This window comes from Anolis carolinensis, unplaced genomic scaffold, assembly GCF_035594765.1.
Source record: "Anolis carolinensis isolate JA03-04 unplaced genomic scaffold, rAnoCar3.1.pri scaffold_7, whole genome shotgun sequence".
In the NCBI taxonomy this organism is placed as follows: domain Eukaryota; kingdom Metazoa; phylum Chordata; class Lepidosauria; order Squamata; family Dactyloidae; genus Anolis; species Anolis carolinensis.
Window position 1 is genome coordinate 21,930,077 of NW_026943818.1, and position 26,002 is coordinate 21,956,078.

Here is a 26,002-nt window from a genome sequence, read left to right on the forward strand (position 1 = left end):
TGGGAGACCCCCAAGGGCCGTCCAGTCCATCCCTTCCACCATAAAGGCAGACCCAAGACCCAATCTGATCCCTCCTGACAGATGGCCAGCCTTTGCTTAACAATATATCAGTGTGGAAGATATAAAGCTACCTTTCTCTAATTTAAAAATGAATGTGCTTTTGAACGCTTTCCTCACATTGGTCCAGAAGTGCGAGCGCCAAACGACTCCTTCGTTTTGGGCCCGGCTCAAAGGAGGAAACCCGAATGTTGGACTCAATAGAAACACTATTTATTCCCTCGTTTGCGGTTACAATCGGGCAAAGAATAAGGGGATCAGGGCCTACTTGGTATTCCGTCCGTCGTCCTGGAGTCCAGCCACCGCCGCCCTTTCCTTGTTCCTCTCCTTGCTTTTCAGGGAAGGGAATAACAAGTGAATAAATATTGTCCCGGCAATGGCGGCGTTTCCCCTTTCTCTCGTCGCGCCAAAAAAGAGAGAGAGCCTTTTATACATACAACGCTGAACAAGAGAGGAGCGAGAGAAACGGAGAAAAGAGAGACACAATCACGCTCACAGAAAAGTCCACCGTTTCCCCCCGCTCGAAGGTCAAACGGCCGCCGCAAACCCAGCGGTGTCCCCATACGTCGCCAAATAATATGCTCCCCCCCCCCCAGCGTCCCATTCTCGGTCCAGTTCGAGGGGGGCAAAACAAAAGCAAAACATGGCTGAGAAAAAGCGAGAAGGTGGCTTGCTCGGGGGCGGAGAGGACTACCGGTCCATTTCGTCCAGCAGCGGGGTGGCATCGCCGGCCATGGACATTGGGGTGCTCTCGATCATGGGGCTCGGGGAGGGCCGGGGGGTCAGGCGCTGCTTCTGCTTCCGGCGCTCGGCCTCCTTCTCCTGGAGCCACTGCTCGGCCATCTTGCCCCAGTCGATGGCCGTGTGGGAGCTGGAGCTGGACCTGGGGGCGGAAAGGGAAGGAAAAGGGTGAGCAAACACTGCCGAAATAACCCCTTAGTGGGTCCACTAAGGCTGGGCCAATTGGCTTCCGCCTTCATAAAAGACCCCTAGCACATTTAGTCTGCATCAAAAACAACCTAAGATGAGTAACAGTCCTACTTTTATTTATTTATTTATTTATTTACAGCATTTATATTCCGCCCTTCTTTCTCACCCCGAAGGGGACTCAGGGCGGATCACATTACACATATAAGGCAAACATTCAATGCCTTGACATAGAACGAAGACAAGACAAATGCAGGCTCCAAGCTGGCCTCGAACTCATGACCTCTTGGTCAGAGTGATTGGTCTCAGCTGGCTGCTCTCCAGCTTGCGCCACAGCCCGAGTATTTAATACTAGCTTGGGGACCCAGCGGTGCCCGGGTATTTTGAGAAATTTGTGTGCCAAGTTTGGTCAGGATGTGAAGTTGTCTGGGTTCAGTGCTGTCTATATAAGGGTGAACTACAACTCCCAGAGCAAAGGTCTATCATTCTGAAAGCAGGTCTGCAGGCACAGTTGGGCATGATGAGGCAGTGTTGCAAGTTTGGTCAGGATGTGAAGTTGGCTGGGTTCAGTGCTGTCTGTATAAGGGTGAACTACAACTCCCAGAGTCAAAGGTCAATCACCCCGAAACCCTGCCTGTATGCACAGTTGGGCATGATGAGGCAGTGTGCCAAGTTTGGTCTAAATCCGACGTCGGCTGGGTTCAGTGCTGTCTGTATAAGGGTGAACGACAACTCCCAGAGCAAAGGTCTATCACTCTGAAAGCAGGTCTGCAGGCACAGTTGGGCATGATGAGGCAGTGTTGCAAGTTTGGTCAGGATGTGAAGTTGGCTGGGTTCAGTGCTGTCTGTATAAGGGTGAACTACAACTCCCAGGGGCTAAAGTCAATCACCCCGAAACCCTGCCAGTATGCACAGTTGGGCATGATGAGGCAGTGTGCCAACTTTGGTCCAGATCCGACGTCGGCTGGGTTCAGTGCTGTCTTTATAAGGGTGAACTACAACTCCCAGAGCAAGAAGTGAGTGATGCTACTTGGTCCATCCTCCCCCTATCTGCCCCAGGATGGAAAGGGGTTCATGGGAATTCTGTGTGCCAAGTTTGGTCCAGTTCCGTCACTGGTGGGCGTCGCAGTGGCCTGTGGGAGTCGTAGCGATTGAAAGTACTACAAATCCCATCACCCATGGTCCATCATCCCGCAAACGGCACCAGGACATAAAGTGCATCATGGGGATTAAGTGTGTCGAGTTTGGTCCAGATCCGTCATTCGTGGCGGTTGTAGTTGTCCGTGTAAGTGGTGGCCAATCAGAAAGCTGCCACATACACCGCCGATGGTGTATGTGGCAGGCAGATTTTGTTCATTGTTCAAATACTGGTAGCCAGATTTTGTTCATTTTCAAAAGCCATTGAAATCCACAAGCATGTGGACAACTTCAACAGAAAGGAGGAAACCATGAAAATGAACAAAATCTGGCTACCAGTATTACAAAACTCCAAAATCAGAACAGTAGATGGGAAGCAACACTCTGAGGGCAGAGGAGCCCCAAGGACGGCTAATGACTCTGAACAAAGGATGCCTCCCAGGCAAGAGACAAACCTTTCCAATGCTAATTAGGGTGATTAACTGAAACATTAACGCTGGCTTCCAACTGACAAAGGACTCTTGTCACACCCTGGACTCTCCACAGATATATATTTACCTTCCTTGCCTAGTTTATCCATGCCTCACAACCTCTGAAAATGCCTGCCATAGATGTGGGCGAAATGTCAGAAGAGAATACTTCTGGAACATGGCCACACAGCCCGAAAGACATACAACAACCCCAAGGTTTAAATTGCCTCTGCGTCTGTCTCTGTCTCTGTTCTATGTTTATATGGCATTGAATGTTTGCCTTATATGTGTGCAATGTGATCTGCCCTGAGTCCCCTTCAGGGTGAGAAAGAAGGGTGGAATATAAATACTGTAAATAAAATAAATAAATAAGCTTCCCAAAGCGGCTTCTCAGAGGGATTCATGGCTTCCAGACCTCTGACCATTTTGGTGGTCCTTCTCTACAGCCTAGAACAAGGGTCCCCAAACTAAGGCCCGGGGGCCGGATGCGGCCCTTCAAGGTCATTTACCTGGCCCCCGCCCTCAGTTTTATAATATAATATTTTTAAATAAGTTTTAATAATATAATATATTGTATATACATATAATATTAATAATTCTCTTATGTTATACAATATAATACTAATAGTAATACCATATAATAATATTAATTGTATGTTATACATTACATCTATATGTATAAAAGAGTGATGGCATCAGGGCAGCGGACAAAACAACAAAACTACAGGCCCCCCAACCTCGAAATTTGACAACACAACCCATCATTCACGGCTCTAGGTTGATACAACAAAAAGAAAAGAAAAATAAAGTCCTAATTACAGGGAGAGGAATAATAGTTTTTATCCAATTGCTGCCAGTTTGAAGGCTTATATTGCACTGTATAATTTTTATATATGCGTCTTATTGTAAGCCGCCCTGAGTCCCCTGTTGGGTGAGAAGGGCAGGATATAAATATTGTAATAAATAAATAAATAAAATAAGCTCCGCCCACTTGGTCTCCTAGCAACCTATTCAGCCCAGGGGACAGGCACAGTTAGGCCTCACTTAGGCCTCTTCCACAGATTATCAGATTTTCACTGGATTATATGGCAGTGTAGATTCAAGGCCCTTCCACACAGCTATATAATCCATTTAGAATCTTATATTATCTGCTTTGAACTGGATTATCTTGACTCCACATTGCCATATAATCCACTTCAGTGTGCATACTAAACATAAAGACTACCATACAACAGACATTCAATACCACCACTACCTCAACAATTTCTCACCAACACCACCAGAAAACGCCACAGCAACGCGTGGCCGGGCACAGCTAGTATTATATAATAGTATAGTGGTATAGTTCAATATAGTAATATTTAATGCTAATATTGTGTTATGCTAATAATATAATATATTGTATGTACATACAGTTGCTCTGAGTCCCCTTTGGGGTGAGAAGGGTGGGATATAAATGTAGTAAATAAATGCAGTAAATAAATAATTAATTTTAGACTTAGGCTCGGCCAAAGTCTGACATGACTTGAAGGCACAAAACAACAACAATCCTAATTAACTTGACTATCTCATTGGCCAGTAGCAGGCCCACACTTTCCATTGAAATCCTAATACAGTAGAGTCTCACTTATCCAACACTCGCTTATCCAACGTTCTGGATTATCCAACGCATTTTTGTAGTCAATGTTTTCAATATATCATGATATTTTGGTGCTAAATTCATAAATACAGTAATTACTACATAGCATTACTGCGTATTGAACTACTTTTTCTGCCAAATTTGTTGTCTAACATGATGTTTTGGTGCTTCATTTGTAAAATCATAACCTAATTTGATGTTTAATAGGCTTTTCCTTAATGCCTCTTTATTATCCAACATATTCACTTATCCAACATTCTGCTGGACCGTTTATGTTGGATAAGTGAGACTCTACTGTAGGTTTATGTTGGTTAAAATTGTTTTCATTTTTAAATATTGTATTGTTCTTTCGTTGTTGTTGTTGTTGAACTACAAATAGGACATGTGCAGTATGCATAGGAATTTGTTTGCATTTTTTTTTTCAAATGATAATTTGGCCCGTCAACAGTCTGAAGGATTGTGGACCGGCCCTCGGCTTAAAAAGTTTGGGGACCCCTGGCCTAGAATTTCATTGGTCTCTTTTCAGCTGCTGCATCACACTCTGGTCTAAGGAGAAAACGCCTTTTGCATGATCTGCCCCCAATCTCCCCTTTAGTACTCACTTGGGCTGGGGCTGCCTCTGCCCGGAGCTGGAGGAGGGCTGGGACTGGGTGGACTGGGGCGTGGTGCTGGCCTGGAGCTGGTGGTACTGGGGGGTGGTGATGGGCTGGCTGGGGGTCGTGTACGAGTAGCTGGGGGTCAGAAGCGGGGTGGCCACCGGCTGCTGCGCAGGAGTCGTGAAGACCTGAGATCATAGAGAGAAAGAGACACACCGAGATCTGTCATGGCTGGAACAATCAGTCATCTACACATCCCCTGGATCAATAATAATAATAATAATAATAATAATAATACTTTATTTTTGTACCCCACCTCCATCTCCCCGAAGGAACTCGGGGCGGCTAACATGGGGCCAAGCCCAAAGAACAAAACATAAACATAATGAAAAACTTAAGTAAACAATATCAACAAAACAGATAAAATAAAATTAAAACACAACGATACAGTATAACAAAATAAAAGTAAAATCAAATGATAAAATAATATAAAGCAGGATTGAACTATTCATTCGAGAATTGAACTACACATCCATCTTTTATAATAATATAACATATTTTATATACATATAATATTCATAATACGATATAATACTAATAATACAATATAACATTAATTATATATTTTACATGTAATATTAATAATAATATTTTTAACTGATTGAACTGCCTGTAATATTTTTATACTGTGTTTTATTGGAAGACGCCCTGAGTCCCCTCCCTATGGGTGAGAAGGGCAGGATATAAGCATTGAAATAAATAAATAAATAAATAAATAAATAAATAATATTACAATATATTGATATAGTACAATATAGTAATTTATGGCCAGCATTGTACTATGCTAATAATATAATATTGTATGTAAATTTAATTTGTAAACTGCTCTGAGTCCCCTTCGGGGTGAGAAGAGCAGGATATAAATATAGTAAGTAAATAAATAATAATAAATCTTCCATCCGCCTTCTGCCGGGATGACTATGGGGATTGCAAACTGGGAGGGATCTGGGTAAACTGGGAAACCTTTATATCCCTTTAACACCAATACGGCTGATCTAACTCAGGAAACGTTGAGACATAAGTCACCCAACCAGACCCAAAGAAGAACTGATTCCCTTCCTAAAATTATTACAGTAGAGTCTCACTTATCCAACGTAAATGGGCCGGCAGAACATTGGGTAAGCAAATACATTGGATAACAAGGAGAGATTAAGGAGAAGCCTATTAAACACCAAATTAGGTTATGATTTTACAAATTAAGCACCAAAACATCATGTTATACAACAAATTTGACAGAAAAAGTAGTTCAATACACAGTAATGCTATGTAGTAATTACTGTATTTATGAATTTAGCACCAAAATATCACGATGTATTGAAAACATTGACTACAAAAATGGCTTGGATAATCCAGAACGTTGGATAAGTGAGTGTTGGATAAGTGAGACTCTACTGTAATATTTTCCTGTAATAGTAATAATAATAATAATAATATGTATTATTTTACTCTATTATTATTAAAAGTATACCTAAGCACATTTACATTGAAGAAGATGAGAATAATGATTTAATCAGAGTTGGACGATTAGAGCTTTATGTCAATATTCAAAAACATTGTACCTACTGATGCCTCAATTCATGTAATTTTATAGTTACAGTAAAGTCTCACTTATCCAAGCCTCGCTTATCCAAGCCTCTGGATAATCCAAGCCATTTTTGTAGTCAATGTTTTCAATATATCGTGATATTTTGGTGCTAAATTCGTAAATACAGTATATACAACATAACATTACTGCTTATTGAACTACTTTTTCTGTCAAATCTGTTGTATGACACGATGTTTTGGTGCTTAATTTGTAAAATCATAACCTAATCTGATGTTTAATAGTCATTTCCTTAATCCCTCCTTATTATCTAAGATATTCGCTTATCCAAGCTTCTGCCGGCCCGTTTAGCTTGGATAAGTGAGACTCTACTGTATCTGTTTTTATTTCTGAAATTTACCACTCTCGGCTTATACTGGAGTCAACGTTTTCCCAATTTTTTTGTGTTAAAATTAGGTGCCTCGGCTTATATTCAGGTCGGCTTATACTCGAGTATATATGGTACATTGAATTCGTTGAGACTGTGATGAGATAGTCATTGAAAAACTACCGCAAAATGTGCTGCAGGATGTCCCACAAAAACAAACGTTTTGCAGTTGAATAAACCTTTTCCATGTTTGTATGATAGAGCCAGTTAGGAAATGACATTTACAACGCAGGAACAAAAATTGTGTTACATAGTGTGATTATTTTAAGCCCAAAGAAAGGAGACCTTTCTGCTCCTTCTTGTCGGCTCAGCACATTCTTGCCCCGCTCAGCCTCCGCTAAGCTTCTCCACATTCTTTACGGCGGAAAATGAAGGAACAGGCCAGCCTCCAGCCAAGAAATAAAAAGGTGAGATATACAATAACAACACTATGTAACAAGATGTGAAAAAAAAAAATCTGTTCCTGGTTTGAAAGTGTTATGTTTTGTTTGTCTGTACGGTCCTTTGGTCTGTTTCTAGCGGGGGGTGAATGGGCAGGCCATATTAATCCTATGCATATTAATATTAATATTACAATATGAACTCCTTGTACTTTGGCCCAGTTTGTTTTTATTAATTCCTGTTCCAGTTTTGAATTATGTTTAGCTATGCTATTGTCACCATTTTATTTTTGCTATGTTACTATGCGTAACTGTGTTTTTATCTTGATGTATTTTTATTTGCTGATGAAGCGTATTATGTACTGTATATACTTGAGTATAAGCCGACCCGAATATTTATTATTTACCGTATATACTCGAGTATAAGCCGACCCGAATATTTATTATTTACCGTATATACTCGAGTATAAGCTGAGGCACCTAATTTTACCACCAAAAAAACTGGGAAAACATTGACTCAAGTATAAGCCAAGAGTGGTAAATTTCAGAAATAAAAATAGATACCAATAAAATTACATGAATTGAGGCATCAGTAGGTTAAATGTTTTTGAATATTTACATAAAGCTCAAATTTAAGATAAGACTGTCCAACTCTGATCAAATCATGATTCTCATCTTCTTCAATGTAATGTGCTTATGTATCCTTTTAATAGTAATAGAGTAAAATAATACATGTAATAATAATAATTAATAAATACAGGAAAATAACACAAGTCATAATAAAAAGAAAAGCCCTGAAAACATGGCTATGTGCCCAGGCTTTCGAAGATTAACTGATAAAGACCCGGACTGATTTACGGCCACAGCACGAGAATTTTGGATGAACGGATTTTTAACCATATGTTATATATTTTTATATTGTTTTAATTGGATTTTCACTGCTATGTTTTAATTATGTGTAGGCATCGAATTGTTGCCAATTGTGTACGCCGCCCTGAGTCCCTTCGGGTGAGAAGGGCGGGATATAAATGTTGGAAATAAATAAATATATAATAATATATAAGCCAAGGCACCTAATTTTACCACAAAAAACTGGGAAAACATTGACTGCAGTATAAGCCGAGATACCAATAAAATTACATTAATTGAGGCCTCAGTAGTTTAAATGTCTTTGAATCTTTACATCAAACTGTAATTTAAGATAGGACTGTTCAACTCTGATTAAATCATTATTTTCATCTTCTTCAATGTAAATGTGCTTATGTATCCTTTTAATAATAATAAAGTGAAATGCAATAATAAATGCAGTAAAATAATAAATGTAATAAATAGAGTAAAAAAATAAATGTAATAATAGAGTAAAATAGTAAATGTATTAATAATAATAAAAATAGAGTAAAATAAATGTAAAAGTAACAACAATAATAAGAGTAAAATAATAAATGTAATAATAATAATTAATAGAGTAAAATAATAAATGTAACAATACCAATAATAATAGAGAAAAATAATAAATATACCATATATACTTGAGTATAAGCCCACCAGGACCCTCACCCGAGTATAAGCCGAGGAGGTTTTTTTTTCAGTCCTAAAAAAGGACTGAAAAACTAGGCTTATACTCGAGTATATACAGTAAGTATTTTATTTCGTTCTATTGTAATTTCCCAGGCTTGGCCCGATGTTAGTCATTTCCTTTCAGGAGATGGAGGCGGGGTACAAAAATAAAGTTGTTGCTTTTTCAGTCTTAAAAAGAGGGCTGAAAAACTAGGCTTATACTCGAGTATATACAGTAAGTATTTTATTTCGTTCTATTGTAATTTCCCAGGCTTGGCCCGATGTTAGCCATCTCCTTTCGGGAGATGGAGGCGGGGTACAAAAATAAAGCTGTTGCTTTTTCAGTCTTAAAAAGAGGGCTGAAAAACTAGTCTTATACTCGAGGATATACAGTAAGTATTTTATTTCGTTCTATTGTAATTTCCCAGGCTTGGCCCGATGTTAGCCATCTCCTTTCGGGAGATGGAGGCGGGGTACAAAAATAAAGCTGTTGCTTTTTCAGTCTTAAAAAGAGGGCTGAAAAACTAGGCTTATACTTGAGGATATACAGTAAGTATTTTATTTCGTTCTATTGTAATTTCCCAGGCTTGGCCCGATGTTAGCCATCTCCTTTCGGGAGATGGAGGCAGGGTACAAAAATAAAGTTGTTGCTTTTTCAGTCTTAAAAAAAGGGCTGAAAAACTAGGCTTATACTCGAGTATATACAGTAAGTATTTTATTTCGTTCTATTGTAATTTCCCAGGCTTGGCCCGATGTTAGCCATCTCCTTTTGGGAGATGGAGGCGGGGTACAAAAATAAAGTTGCTGCTTTTTCAGTCTTAAAAAGAGGGCTGAAAAACTAGGCTTATACTCGAGTATAGACAGTAAGTATTTTATTTCGTTCTATTGTAATTTCCCAGGCTTGGCCCGATGTTAGCCATCTCCTTTCGGGAGATGGAGGCGGGGTACAAAAATAAAGTTGTTGCTTTTTCAGTCTTAAAAAAAGGGCTGAAAAACTAGGCTTATACTCGAGTATATACAGTAAGTATTTTATTTCGTTCTATTGTAATTTCCCAGGCTTGGCCCGATGTTAGTCATTTCCTTTCAGGAGATGGAGGCGGGGTACAAAAATAAAGTTGTTGCTTTTTCAGTCTTAAAAAGAGGGCTGAAAAACTAGGCTTATACTTGAGGATATACAGTAAGTATTTTATTTCGTTCTATTGCAATTTCCCAGGCTTGGCCCGATGTTAGCCATCTCCTTTCGGAAGATGGAGGCGGGGTACAAAAATAAAGTTGTTGCTTTTTCAGTCTTAAAAAGAGGGCTGAAAAACTAGGCTTATACTCGAGGATATACAGTAAGTATTTTATTTCGTTCTATTGCAATTTCCCAGGCTTGGCCCGATGTTAGCCATCTCCTTTCGGGAGATGGAGGCGGGGTACAAAAATAAAGTTGTTGCTTTTTCAGTCTTAAAAAGAGGGCTGAAAAACTAGGCTTATACTCGAGTATATACAGTAAGTATTTTATTTTGTTCTATTGCAATTTCCCAGGCTTGGCCCGATGTTAGCCATCTCCTTTCGGGAGATGGAGGCGGGGTACAAAAATAAAGTTGTTGCTTTTTCAGTCTTAAAAAAAGGGCTGAAAAACTAGGCTTATACTCGAGTATATACAGTAAGTATTTTATTTCGTTCTATTGTAATTTCCCAGGCTTGGCCCGATGTTAGCCATCTCCTTTCGGGAGATGGAGGCGGGGTACAAAAATAAAGTTGTTGCTTTTTCAGTCTTAAAAAAAGGGCTGAAAAACTAGGCTTATACTCGAGTATATACAGTAAGTATTTTATTTCGTTCTATTGTAATTTCCCAGGCTTGGCCCGATGTTAGCCATCTCCTTTCGGGAGATGGAGGCGGGGTACAAAAATAAAGTTGTTGCTTTTTCAGTCTTAAAAAAAGGGCTGAAAAACTAGGCTTATACTCGAGTATATACAGTAAGTATTTTATTTCGTTCTATTGTAATTTCCCAGGCTTGGCCCGATGTTAGCCATCTCCTTTCGGGAGATGGAGGCGGGGTACAAAAATAAAGTTGCTGCTTTTTCAGTCTTAAAAAGAGGGCTGAAAAACTAGGCTTATACTCGAGTATAGACAGTAAGTATTTTATTTCGTTCTATTGTAATTTCCCAGGCTTGGCCCGATGTTAGCCATCTCCTTTCGGGAAATGGAGGCGGGGTACAAAAATAAAGTTGTTGCTTTTTCAGTCTTAAAAAAAGGGCTGAAAAACTAGGCTTATACTCGAGTATATACAGTAAGTATTTTATTTCGTTCTATTGTAATTTCCCAGGCTTGGCCCGATGTTAGCCATCTCCTTTCGGGAGATGGAGGCGGGGTACAAAAATAAAGTTGCTGCTTTTTCAGTCTTAAAAAGAGGGCTGAAAAACTAGGCTTATACTCGAGTATAGACAGTAAGTATTTTATTTCGTTCTATTGTAATTTCCCAGGCTTGGCCCGATGTTAGCCATCTCCTTTCGGGAAATGGAGGCGGGGTACAAAAATAAAGTTGTTGCTTTTTCAGTCTTAAAAAAAGGGCTGAAAAACTAGGCTTATACTCGAGTATATACAGTAAGTATTTTATTTCGTTCTATTGTAATTTCCCAGGCTTGGCCCGATGTTAGCCATCTCCTTTTGGGAGATGGAGGCGGGGTACAAAAATAAAGTTGCTGCTTTTTCAGTCTTAAAAAGAGGGCTGAAAAACTAGGCTTATACTCGAGGATATACAGTAAATAAACCTCCCTTGCTTGGTTTCCAATATACCTCACAACCTCTGAGGATGCCTGCCATAGGCGTGGGCGAAGCATCAGGAGAGAATGCTTCTGGAACATGGCCATACAGCCCGGAAAACGCACAACAACCCAACCTCATGGCTGCCCAAAGCCACGGAAGGTATATCTGTCTACATACGTGGTAAGCGCTGCTCCCGCCGCCGCTGCCCCCTCCGTATCCGTACTGGCTGGAGGCCCACTGCGCAGGGGTGGCGTTGGGGTTCTGCCCTTGGCCCGTCACAGCCGCAATGGCGCTGAACATCTGGGAGGTCATGGTCTGCGGGAGGGCGTTGACGGCGCGAGTCAGATCTGCCGGGAGAGGAGAAGTGAGAATCGAGGGAGCGGAGAGGAGGCAGGAAACGGGTCCTGGAGAGGTTGTGAAGCTCACCCGCCAGGTTGATGTTGGCCGGAGTGGCGTTGATGGAGGCCGGAGTCCGGGTCCTGCTGCTGCTGCTGGGAGTGACCCCTACAAGGGGGGAAAACAACAACCATAAGCTCCTGGGAAGGAATCAATGTGGAAGACAAGAAGCTGGACTGAAATAAATTTCATTATGACGGGACTGGGACCTCGAATCTCCATCTAAACTCTTAAACTAATGGTTTCCAAGCTTTGGATCTCTAGTTCTTTGGGATTTCCATCTCCCAGAAGCAACAACAGTTAGCGATTGTGGGAGCAGAAGTCCTATTATTATTATTTTATTATGACACAGCAAACAAGCTAGATATGCTGGATTTCGTATCACAAAATCATAAGTCGAACACTTCCCAAGGGTCAAGGACTGTGTGATGTATTATTATTATTATTATTATTATTATTATTTTATTATGTCACAACAAACAATCTAGATATGCTGGATTTCGTATCACAAAATCACAAGTCGAACACTTCCCAAGTGTCTAGGACTGTGTGATGTATTATTATTATTATTATTATTATTATTATTATTATTATTATTATTTTATTATGACACAGCAAACAAGATAGTTATGTTGGATTTCGTATCACAAAATCACAAGTCAAACACTTCCCAAGTGTCTAGGACTGTGTGATGTATTATTATTATTATTGTTATTATTATTTTATTATGTCACAACAAACAAGCTAGATATGCTGGATTTCGTATCACAAAATCACAAGTCGAACACTTCCCAAGTGTCTAGGACTGTGTGATGTATTATTATTATTATTATTATTATTATTATTATTATTATTTTATTATGACACAGCAAACAAGATAGTTATGTTGGATTTCGTATCACAAAATCACAAGTCAAACACTTCCCAAGTGTGTGATGTATTATTATTATTATTTTATTATGTCACAGCAAACAAGCTAGATATGCTGGATTTCGTATCACAAAATCACAAGTCAAACACTTCCCAAGTGTCTAGGACTGTGTGATGTATTATTATTATTATTATTATTATTATTATTATTATTATTATTATTATTATTTTATTATGTCACAACAAACAAGCTAGATATGCTGGATTTCGTATCACAAAATCACAAGTCGAACACTTCCCAAGTGTCTAGGACTGTGTGATGTATTATTATTATTATTATTATTATTATTATTATTATTATTTTATTATGACACAGCAAACAAGATAGATATGCTGGATTTCGTATCACAAAATCACAAGTCGAACACTTCCCAAGTGTCTAGGACTGTGTGATGTATTATTATTATTATTATTATTATTATTATTATTATTATTATTATTATTATTATTTTATTATGACACAGCAAACAAGATAGATATGCTGGATTTCGTATCACAAAATCACAAGTCGAACACTTCCCAAGTGTCTAGGACTGTGTGATGTATTATTATTATTATTATTATTATTATTATTATTTTATTATGACACAGCAAACAAGATAGTTATGTTGGATTTCGTATCACAAAATCACAAGTCAAACACTTCCCAAGTGTGTGATGTATTATTATTATTATTTTATTATGTCACAGCAAACAAGATAGATATGCTGGATTTCGTATCACAAAATCACAAGTCGAACACTTCCCAAGTGTCTAGGACTGTGTGACGTATTATTATTGTTATTATTATTATTATTATTATTTTATTATGACACAGCAAACAAGATAGATATGCTGGATTTCGTATCACAAAATCATAAGTCGAACACTTCCCATAGGGTCTAGGACTGTGTGATGTATTATTATTATTATTATTATTATTATTATTATTTTATTATGACACAGCAAACAAGATAGTTATGTTGGATTTCGTATCACAAAATCACAAGTCAAACACTTCCCAAGTGTCTAGGACTGTGTGATGTATTATTATTATTATTATTATTATTATTATTATTATTGTATGACACAGCAAACAAGATAGATATGCTGGAGATAGATATAAGTGTCTAGGACTGTGTGATGTATTTTTGGATGATGCGCACAGATCCTAGCAGGGTGGCCTTTTGCAGTTGGCAGATCGTAATTTTGTCAATGTCTATTGTTTCCAAATGCCAGCGGGGGGGGGGGGGGGGATTATTATTATTATAATTTATTCTATCCCACTTTTATCTCATAGGTGGGATTCAAAGCAGCATACAACATATGGTCAATATAACAATATAATATATAATACCCATATTAACAATATATTGTATATACCGTATATACTCGAGTATAAGCCGACCAGACTATAAGCCAAGGCACCTAATTTTACCACAAAAAAACTGAGAAAAGATTGACTCAAGTATAAGCCGAGAGCGGTACATCTCAGAAATAAAAATAGATAATAATAAAATTACATTTTTGAATATTTATATAAAACTGTAATTTAAGATAACACTGTCCAACTCTGATTAAATCATTATTCTCAACTTCTTCAATGTAAATGTGCTTATGTATCCTTTTAATAATAACAATAAGAGTGAAATAATAAATGTAATAATAATAATAAATACAGTAAAATAATAAATGTAATACTAGAGTAAATTAAGAAATGTATTAACAATAATAGAGTAAAATAATAAATGCAATAACAATAATAATATCAGAATGAAATAATAAATGTATTAATAATAATAAAAATAGATTAAAATAAATGGAAAAGTAGCAATAATAACAAGAGTAAAATGATACATTTAGTAATAATAATAGAGTACAATAATAAATGTACCATATATACTCGAGTGTAAGCTGACCCAAATATAAGCCAACCAGGACCTTCACCCGAGTATAAGCCGAGGGGAGCGTTTTCAGTTCTAAAAAAGGGCTGAAAAACCCAGCTTATACTCAAGTATATACAGTACATATCATATTGATAATATTATAATGTAATACAATATAATAATAATACACTATTATAGTTATACATTTATATTACATGTAATATTACTAATAATATTGCAATATAGTGGTGCAGTATAATATAGTAATATATAATGCTTATATTGTACTATACTAATAATATAATATATTGAATGTATATATAATTTGTAAGCCGCCCTGAGTCCCCTTCGGTGTGAGAAGAGCAGGATATAAATGTCGCTAATAAATAATAAATATGGGAACCCATATTTATATTAATTTATTGTGTATAATACCATGTTTAATGATATTTAATACATTGTTATTATTCCACTTACTGGACACCTGTTAGTTCAAGTCCTTGGGAACCCATTTTTTTCTTATGAAACCATATGATAACATGATATGGGGCCATGGGCTCTTCCGCAGGTCGGGATGTTTTGTATCCTTACATGGTTTTATTGTATGTATGCATAAGTGTGTACGTATTGTACGTTTTACATGTTTTGATATGGTCAAAAGTGACTAATCAATAAAGAATTTTTTTTTTACCTCTTCTCCCCTTTTCACCAATCCCCGTGAACCATCTCCATTTTTATTTTTTACTGTACTGTATGTATGTGCAAGAAAATCTGAATAAAAATTTATTTTTTTAAAAAAAAAAGAAAAAAAAAAAGAATTGTTGTTTTCCCAAATTCCCCCAAAACCCAAATAACCTCTTCAGTCCTGTTCAAAATTGTGCCCTTTTGAGAAGGAATAAAAAGGAAGGGTGATACAGTGCATACATTGGGGACAAAAACTTTCTAAATTGAATATTAAAAATGATAGTTTTTCATGAGTTCAGGGCTGTGTGGTTTGGGGTCAAAATCTCCCTAATTTTAAAAATAAATATAGTGTGCTTTCGTGTGTTTTGGGGGGCTTTGGGTACCATAACTGCCTCCAGATTGCTATTTTTTGTTTGTTTTGAAATATTATCAGGGTGGTCCATGCTTGCCCAGTCTTGTCATTCTGAGGAAGCCATATTTAATAGCTCACCACGAAGACCTTTTCCTTACAGGAATGGGATCTGACCATGTTTAGAGGGTCTTTACCTGGAACGGGGTCCTGGTAGTGGTCCTTGAACCACCGGAAAAGCCCATTAACGGTGGGGAAGATGTGGTTCCGGTAGCGGAAGCCTTCGGGCGTCACCGTCACATATTCAATCCTGTGGGGGGAAAATGGTTTCACCAAACGATTCAATTCCTCCAATCAATCCTCTAAAACAGGGGTCCCCAAACTAAGGCCCGGGGGCCACATGCGGCCCACTGAAGCCATTTATCCGGCCCCCATGACGGTGGCTCCCTCCTCCTCTGCCTTTCCCACCTCCACCCTCACCTGTTGCGCACCTTCTAAAGCTTTGCTTGTTTATAACGGTATTTCAATCATTTTTTAATTAATAATTATTAAGGGGTGCTTTGCCAGTGCTTTTGGTGCACAAAGGCAAAAGGGGGTTGGACTAAATGGCCCAAGGGGTCTCTTCCAAACCTCTTTATTATTATTATTATTGGCACAAAGACACAGTATAACAGCAAAAGATATATAGGTAAAGGTAAAGGTTTTCTAGTCGTGACTGACTCTGGGGATTGGTGCTCATCTCCATTTCTAAGCTGAAGAGCCGGCGTTGTCCATAGACACCTCCAAGGTCATGTGGCCGGCATGACTGCATGGAGCGCCGTTAACTTCCTGCCGGAGCGGTACCTATTGATCTACTTTCTTTCTTTCTTTCGCCACTGCCTTTATCCCAGGCCCGTCTAGTGGGAACGAGAGAGAGGGCCTTTTCTGCTGTGGCCCCCCGACTGTGGAATTCATTGCCCTCTGAGATCAGGCAAGCCCCCACCTTATTGGCTTTTAAGAAAGATCTAAAAACATGGCTTTTTCGATGTGCCTTCGGGGAGTAAATGTTATATACCTTTTTGATTACTCCCCTTGGATTTTATCCTTTGGACTGTTTGGACTGTTCCATCTTATACCCCTGTTCTCTTTATTTATATGCCTCTCTCTCCCGAGTTTTTAATTAAATGTTCATGTGGCCCGCCCTGTCTGCTCTGATTTGTGTAGTAATGTATATGATTATTTTTGTACTATTATATTGTGTTATGATATATTGTTTTATTTTGTTATATTGTATGGTGTCTGGGCATGGCCCCATGTAAGCCGCCCCGAGTCCCCATCGGGGAGATGGTGGCGGGTTATAAATAAAGTTTTATTATTATTATTATTATTATTACTCACATTGGCATGTTTTCGAACTGCTAGGTTGGCAGGAGCTGGGGCTAACAGCGGGCACTCATTCCACTCCCGGGATTTGAACCTGGGACCTTTTGGTCCGCAACTTCAGCAGCTCAGCGCTTTAACACACTGTGCCACCACCAGGCTCCCAATAGAATTATACACACACACACACACACATATATATGTATGCATCATTCTATTATTCTATTCCTATTGTAGTCTATTATTATATTATTACTATTATATTATTCATTATTCATCACTACACTGAAACTACAATAGAGGGAAATCAGTGTGGAAATTGCAAGAGGTACCATAGATGGTTGTTAAATAGTTTTTGATTTATTAAATATAGTTATATATTACAATTATTTATTTTTGTTATTGAAATTATGTATGAGGAGCCCCGGTGTCGAAGTGGGTTAAAGCGCTGAGCTGCTGAACTTGCAGACCGAAAGGTCCACGGTTCAAATCCGGGAGTGGAGTGAGGGCCCGCTGTTGCTCCAGCTCCTGCCAACCTAGCACTTCGAAAACAATGTGAGTAGATCAATAGGTGGGAAGGTAATGGCACTCCATGCAGTCATGCCAGTGGCCACATGACCTTGGAGGTGTCTACGGACAACGCTGGTTCTTCAGCTGAGAAATGGAGATGAGCACCAACCCCCAGAGTCAGACACGACTGGACTTAACATCAGGGGAAAACCTTTACCTTAACCTTAAACTATATATATTGTGAAATTATGGTTTTTTTCTCGAAGTGACACACCACCCAAGTCATGCTAGGTTTTTTGGTGAATTTTGACACACCAAGTGCAAAAGGTTGTCCATCATTGCTCTAAAAGAAAGGAGCAGGGAGAAAAGTGGATCCTTGAGGTCAAGAAGACCCCGGAACATATGAAAAACCCTACCTCGGTTTGCCCCGTGGCTGGTAGCCCAAAAGGAATTTGCCCGGGAGGTCTCTGCAGGCGCAGACAAAGTACGGGATGAAGGTGGGCTTCTCCTTCTTGGTCTTGATCAGCAGCTCCTCCAGTTTCTAGGAGGAAAAACAGAAAAGGGACATTATTATTATTATTACAGTATATATCAAGTATAAGCTTTTTTTTGTGTCAGGAGCAACCGGAGTTGCTTCTGGAGTGAGAGAATTGGCCGTCTGCAAGGACATTGCCCAGGTGACATTGCCTGGATGTTTTGTTTTTTTACCATCCTTGTGGGAGGCTTCTCTCATGTCCCCGCATGGAGCTGGAGCTGATAGAGGGAGCTCATCCTCGCTCTCCCCAGGTGGGATTTGAACCTGGCAGCCTTCAGGTCAGCAACCCAACCTTCAAGTCACAAGGCTTTTATCCCCTAGGCCAGGGGTCCCCAAACTTTTTAAATAGGAGGCCTGTTCACAATCCTTCGGACCGTTGGAGGGCCGGACTATAGTTGGCCACCGAGCAATAATAATAATAATAATAATAATAATAATAATAATAATAATAATAATACAACAACAACAGCAGCAATAATAATAATAATAATAATAATAATAATAATAAAGAGGGTTGGAACAGACCCCTTGGGCCATTGAGTCCAATCCCCTTCTGCTTTTGTGCACCGAAAACACAGGCAAAGCACCCCTGACAGATGGCCTCCCAGCCTCAATGTTAATAATAATAATAATAATAATAATAATAATAATAATAATAAAGAGGGTTGGAAGAGATCTCTTGGGCCATTGAGTCCAACCCCCTTCTGCCTCTGTGCACCAAAAGCAAATGCAAAGCACCCCTGAGAGATGGCCACCCAGCCTTAATATTAATAATAATAATAATAATAATAATAATAATAATAATAATAATAATAATAATAATAATAATAAGGGTTGTAAAAGAATGACCCTTGGGTCATTTAGCCCAACTCCCTTCTGCCCTTGTGCCATGGGTGCCGGATAAATGGCTTCGATGGGCCCCTGGGCCTTAGTTTGGGGACCCCTGCCCTAGGCCATCGGAGGCTCCAGAGTATAAGCCGACCCAAATATAAGCCAAGGCACCTAATTTTACCACAAAAAACTGGGAAAACATTGACTCCAGTATAAGCTGAGAGTGGTAAATTTCAGAAATAAAAACAGATACCAATAAAATTACATGAATTGAGGCATCAGTAGGTTAAATGTTTTTGAATATTTACATAAAGCTCAAATTTAGGATAAGACTGTCCAACTCTGATCAAATCATGATTCTCATCTTCTTCAATGTTAATGTGCTTATGTATCCTTTTAATAATAATAGAGTAAAATAATACATGTAATAATAATAAATAAAGGAAAATAATACATATAAATATTATAAATGCAATATTAATAATAATAATAATTACGATCTGCCAACTGATTCAACTGATTTATATTGCACTGTATAATTTTTATATATGCGTTTTATTGTAAGCTGTCCTGAGTCTCCTGTTGGGTGAGAAGGGCGGAATATAAATATTGTAATAAAATAAATATAAAATAAACTGCAAAAGGCCACCCAACTGGGATCTGTGCACATCATCCGAAAATACATCACACAGTCCTAGACACTTGGGAAGTGTTCGACTTGTGATTTTGTGAAACGAAATCCAGCATATCTATCTTGTTTGCTGTGTCATAATAAAATAATAATAATAATAAATGCAATAATAATAATAAGATCAGAGTGAAATAATAAACGTATTATTAATAATAATAAAAATAGAGTAAAATAAATCTAATAGTAGCAACAATAATAGAGAAATAATAAATGTAATAATACCAATAATAATAAAGGTATGTTAAAAGGCATTGAATGTTTGCCTATATGTGTAATGTGATCCGCCCTGAGTCCCCTTCGGGGTGAGAAGGGCGGAATATAAATGCTGTAAATAAATAAACAAATAAAGATAAAGGTATTTCCCTGACTTTAAGTCCAGTCATGTCTGACTCTGGGGGTTGGTGCTCATCTCCATTTCTAAGCCGAAGAGCCGGCGTTGTCCATAGACACCTCCAAGGTCATGTGGCCACTGGCATGACTGCATGGAGCGCTGTTACCTTCCTGCCGGAGCAGTACTCTGATTTTATCTGCTTGGATTTTAATGTATTATACATTATTTTATTTTGTATATCGTTGAAATGGTTCAAATTTTGTCAAACATGTTGTGTTGTTGTTTCAGGCTTGTCCCTGTTGTGAGCCGCCCCGAGTCCCTTCGGGGAGATGGGGTGGGATATAAAAATAAAGTTATTATTATTATATTATTATTATTATTATTATTATTATTATTATTATTATTATTATTCGCTTATCCAAGGTTCTGCTGGCCCGTTTAGCTTGGATAAGTGAGACTCTACTGTAGCTAAGATGGTCTGGAAACTATGAATCCCTTTGAGGAAGACATGTCCAGCTTGGAGAAGAGAAAGGTTGAGAGAAGGGGACATGAAGTCCATGTTTCAATATTTGAAAGGAGACCATATCGAAGATGGAGCGAGCTTGTTTTCTGCTGCTCTGGAGACCAGGCTTCAATGGAGCCATGGATTAAAATGAACATCTGTTAGGAGGGGTTTGATTGTATCTTCCTTTAACACTAGCATTCTCTGCTCACCTTCCTGTCTCCGCCGTGGCAATCCTGGTAGTATTTGTGGCTGAGGAGGTCCCTCGCGAACGAGGCCATGGGCTGGACATAGCGGGCCACAATCTCATCCAGGTCCTCAAACTCCTGGGGAGAAAAATAACACGCGGTCACACAGGCCGGGGGATCCATCGATCGACGATTCCTCTCCTTCCCTTCCCGACGGACTGACCTCGGTGTTGATCCAGAGAGTGGCGCCCAGGCTGAAGGCGTTCTCCTTGCCCTCCTCGCGGACGTCCACGTGCTGGGAGACGCCCTCGCAGACCTTCCAGGTGACCGTCAGGTGGTTCTCCCCTTTGCTGCTGGGCCGGATGATGACGTCCCCCTGGTCCATGGACTCCATCATCTTCTCGGCCTGCTTGAAGTTGATGTTGTGGAAGGACGGGTGCGCAATCACCCGCTTGATGTACGCTGCAGAAGGACAACAGGAACATCTTTATTAACGACTTAGACGAAGGGTTAGAAGGCACGATCATCAAGTTTGCAGACGACACCAAACTGGGAGGGAGAGCCAACACTCCAGAAGACAGGAGCAGAATTCAAAACGATCTTGACAGACTAGAGCAGGGGTCCCCAAACTAAGGCCCGGGGGCTGGATGCGGCCCATTGAAGCCATTTATCCGGCCCCCATGGCACAAGGGCATTAGGGGGTTAGGCTAAATGATCCAAGGGGTCTCTTCTTCTCTTACAACCCTATTATTATTATTATTATTATTGACACAACGACATTGTATGACACAGCAAACAAGATAGATATGCCGGATTTCGTTTCACAAAATCACAAGTCGAACACTTCCCAAGTGTCTAGGACTGTGTGATGTATTTTCGGATGATGCGTGCAGATCCCAGTAAGGTGGCCTTTTGCAGTTGGCAGATCGTAATTTTGTCAATGTCTATTGTCTCCAAATTATTATTATTATTATTATTATTATTAACATTGAGGCTGGGTGGCCATCTGTCAGGGATGCTTTGCTTATGCTTTTGGTGCACAGAGGCAGAAGGGGGTTGGACTAAGGGTCTCTTTCAACCCACTTTTTTATTATAAGTATGACACAGCAAACAAGATAGATCTGCTGGATTTCGTTTCACAAAATCACAAGTCGAACACTTCCCAAGCGTCTAGGACTGTGTGATGTATTTTTGGATGATGCATGCAGATCCCAGTAGGGTGGCCTTCTGCAGTTGGCAGATCGTAATTTTGTCAATGTCTATTGTTTCCAAATGCCGGCTGAGATCTTTTGGCACGGCACATTTTTTATTATTATTATTGTTATTATTATTATTAACATTGAGTCTGGGTGGCCATCTGTCAGAGATGCTTTGTTTGTGCTTTCAGTGCACAAAGGCAGAAGGGGATTGGACTCAATGGCCCAAGGGGTCTCTTCCAACCCTCTTTATTATTATGATTATTATGATTATTATGATTATTATGATTATTGCTCAGTGGGCAACTATAGTCCGGCCCGCCAATAGTCCGAAGGATCGTGAACTGGCCCCCTGTTTAAAAAGTTTGGGGACCCCTGGACTAGAGAGATGGGCCGAAACTAACAAAATGAAGTTCAACAGGGACAAATGCAAGATACTTCACTTCGGCAGAAAAAATGGAAATCAAAGATACAGAATGGGGGACACCTGGCTAGACAGCAGTGTGTGCGAAAAAGATCTTGGAGTCCTCGTGGACAACAAGTTAAACATGAGCCAACAATGTGATGTGGCTGCTAAGAAAGCCAACAGGATTCTGGCCTCATCAATAGGGGAATAGCGTCCAGATCCAGGGAAGTCCTGCCTTGGTCAGACCACACCTGGAATCACGCTGTGTCCAATTCTGGGCACCACAGTTGAAGGGAGATGTTGACAAGCTGGAAAGTGTCCAGAGGAGGGCGACTAAAATCAAAGGTCTGGAGAACGAGCCCTATGAGGAGCGGCTTAAAGAACTGGGCATGTTTAGCCTGCAGAAGAGAAGGCTGAGAGGAGACATGATAGCCATGTACAAATACGTGAGGGGAAGTCATAGGGAGGAGGGAGCAAGCTTGTTTTCTGCTGCCCTGCAGACTAGGACACAAGGGAACAATGGCTTCAAACTACAGGAAAGGAGATTCCACCTGAACATCAGGAAGAACTTCCTCACTGTGAGAAAGGCTGTTCGACAGTGGAACTCTCTGCCCCGGACTGTGGTGGAGGCTCCTTCTTTGGAGGCTTTCAAACAGAGGCTGGATGGCCATCTGTCGGGGGTGCTTTGAATGCAATTTCCTGCTTCTTAGCAGGGGGTTGGACTGGATGGCCCATGAGGTCACTTCCAACTCTACTATTCTATAATTCTATGATTCTACAAGCCGGTCAGGCTTCAGAGCATTCACAGACCGCCCTCCCCATTATCGAGATGTGAAGGGCCCGGGGAGTGGGGGAGTCTTTGGGGAAAGGCTCTTGTCCTGATACCTCCCTTTCCCATCCTCAATGAAAATATGGATTTAGAATCAAGAAGAGACTATTTAAGACAAAACCTTATATTTCATCATGCTATCCTTCTATTTCTTCCTCATATTCTTCTATTTTGTTTCCTATCCTTCTAATTCCTCATCTTATGCTTCTAGTTGGTCTCCTGTCCTTCTAGTTGGTCTCCTTTCCTTCTACTCTGTCTCATGTTCTTCTACTCCATCTCCTGTCCTTCTAATTCTTCCTCCTGCCCTTCTCTTTCGTCTCCTGTCCTTTTATTCCATCTCCTGTCCTTCTATTTTGTCTCTTGTCCTTCTATTTCTTCTACTGTCCTTCTATTTTGTCTCCTATTCTTCTATTTCCTCCCCCTATCCTTCTATTTACTTATCCTCTCCTTTTATTCTGAAGCCAGGTGACACAATGGCTGACAGCTGGACTGCTGACCTGAAGGTTGCCGATTTGAATCGGTGAGACTAGGGTGAGCTTCTGTCTGTCAGCTCTAGCTTGCAGGGACATGAGAGAAGCCTCCCAGCAGGATGGTAACACATCTGGGTGTCCCCTGGGCAACGTCGCTATAGACAGCCAATTCTCACACATCAGAAGCGATTTGAAGTACTGTATATGCTTGAGTATAAGCCTAGTTTTTCAGCCCTTTTTTAGGACTGAAAAAAACCCCTCCTCGGCTTATACTCAGGTGAGGGTCCTGGTGGGCTTATATTCAGGTTGGCTTATATGGTATATTTATTATTTTTCTCTATTATTATTGGTATTGTTACATTTATTATTTTACTCTATTATTATTATTATTATTAGATTTATTATTTTACTCTATTATTGTTGTTACTTTTACATTTATTTTACTCTATTTTTATTATTTTTAATACATTCATTATTTTAATTCTATTTATTATTACATTTATTATTTTACTGCATTTATTATTATTATTATTATTATTATTTTATTATGACACAGCAAACAAGATAGATATGCTGGATTTCTTATCACAAAATCACAAGTCAAACACTTCCCAAGTGTCTAGGACTGTGCGATGTATTTTCGGATGAAAATATTATTATTATTACATTTATTATTTCACTGTATTATTATTAAAAGGATATATAAGTACATTTACATTGAAGAAGATGAAAATAATGATTTAATCAGAGTTGAAGAGACATATCTTAAATTACAGTTTGATGTAAAGATTCAAAAACATTTAAACTACTGATGCCTCAATTAATGTAATTTTATTAGTATCTCGGCTTATACTGGAGTCAATGTTTTCCCAGTTTTTTGTGGTAAAATTAGGTGCCTCGGCTTATATTCGGGTCGGTTATACTCTAGTACACAAGAGTCTCACTTATCCAAGACTCGCTTATCCAAGGTTCTGGATTATCCAAGGCATTTTTGTAGTCAATGTTTTCAATATATCATGATATTTTGGTGCTAAATTCGTAAATACAGTAATTACAACATAACATTACTGCGCATTGAACTGCTTTTTCTGTCAAATTTGTTGTAAAACATGATGTTTTGGTGCTTAATTTGTAAAACCATTGTAAAACCTAATTTGATGTTTAATAGGCTTTTCCTTAATCCCTCCTTATTATCCAACATATTCGCTTATCCTAGCTTCTGCCGGCCTGTTTATGTTGGATAAGTGAGACTGTACTGTACATTTATTATTTCACTCTGATCTTATTATTATTATTATTGCATTTATTATTTTCCTCTATTTATTATTATATGTATTATTTTCCTCTATTATTATTATTATTATTACATGTATTATTTTACTCTATTATTATTAAAAGGATACATAAGCACATTAACATTGAAGAAGATGAGAATAATGATTTAATCAGAGTTGGACAATTAGAGCTTTATGTAAATATTCAAACACATTTAACCTACAGATGCCTCAATTAATGTAATTTTATTGGTATCTATTTTTATTTCTGAAATTTACCACCCTCAGCTTATACTGGAGTCAATGTTTTCCCAGTTTTTTGTGGTAAAAATAGGTGCCTCAGCTTATATTCCGGTGGGTTATACTCGAGTATATACGGTATGTTCTCAAAAAAAATATTCTAAAGCCTTCCTTTCCCACTGCAAATTTTTAAAAAATGAAGTAAGACATATTCTCTCCTAGCGTCAAGAATTGCTTTGTTCTATTCACTCCCTTGATTATTTTTCCTGACGTTCTTTTGATATCAGGACAGAATAGTTTAATACCTATTCACTCCTAGTATTTTGAAAAGACGTAATGCTGGGGAAATGCACAAACTGCCCAAGTAACCAATAAATAACCAGCAAATGGGTCTAAAAGAGAACCAGAACCGAAGTTGGCCCATGCCTGTTGTATCCCAAACCCACTGACCCCTGGACCAAACTCACTGGTGCGCTGCTGCTTCCTCTTGACTTCCTCTTCCTGCTTGTGGTCGGCGGCTTCGGCATCGAAATCATAGTAAGTGTCTTTGGGCAGCTTCCACTCGTTGCTCTTGTCCATCAGGTCCGAAGTCCGGCAGGTCAGGTCCGCACTGAACTTCTCAATGTCGATCTTCATGATGCGGCAGTGGACCATCATCCCCACCTGAGAAAAAAGAGGGTTCAAAGCCATCAATGAAGAACTGAGCTTGAAACAGACGTTTATGCCGTTTACAACTGGTTCCCGGGTTTTATCCCAGTTTCGGTAACCCTTCTTCTGGTAAGCGGCAAATGTTTTATTATTTCTTTATTGAAGGCTCTGCTTCAGGTATTCTTAACGGAAATAAGAATAAAAGGAAATTTGTCTAATGTTG

General features: G+C 39.1%; 1 protein-coding gene across 1 annotated transcript in view; it reads right to left on the reverse strand.

The window, feature by feature from the left end:
- Window positions 1-254: 254 nt before the first annotated feature.
- The window catches only part of supt6h (SPT6 homolog, histone chaperone and transcription elongation factor), a 65,603-nt gene continuing 39,855 nt past the window's right edge, over window positions 255-26,002 (reverse strand). Inside the window, exons 29-37 of the mRNA XM_062959011.1 lie at window positions 25,599-25,794; window positions 20,940-21,178; window positions 20,741-20,854; window positions 18,055-18,179; window positions 15,967-16,079; window positions 11,972-12,049; window positions 11,723-11,892; window positions 4,833-5,014; window positions 255-940 (exon numbers count right to left, since the gene is read on the reverse strand). Coding sequence (XP_062815081.1) covers window positions 748-940; window positions 4,833-5,014; window positions 11,723-11,892; window positions 11,972-12,049; window positions 15,967-16,079; window positions 18,055-18,179; window positions 20,741-20,854; window positions 20,940-21,178; window positions 25,599-25,794 — 1,410 coding nt within the window. The 3' untranslated portion in view covers window positions 255-747. The remainder of the gene's footprint in view (window positions 941-4,832; window positions 5,015-11,722; window positions 11,893-11,971; window positions 12,050-15,966; window positions 16,080-18,054; window positions 18,180-20,740; window positions 20,855-20,939; window positions 21,179-25,598; window positions 25,795-26,002) is intronic.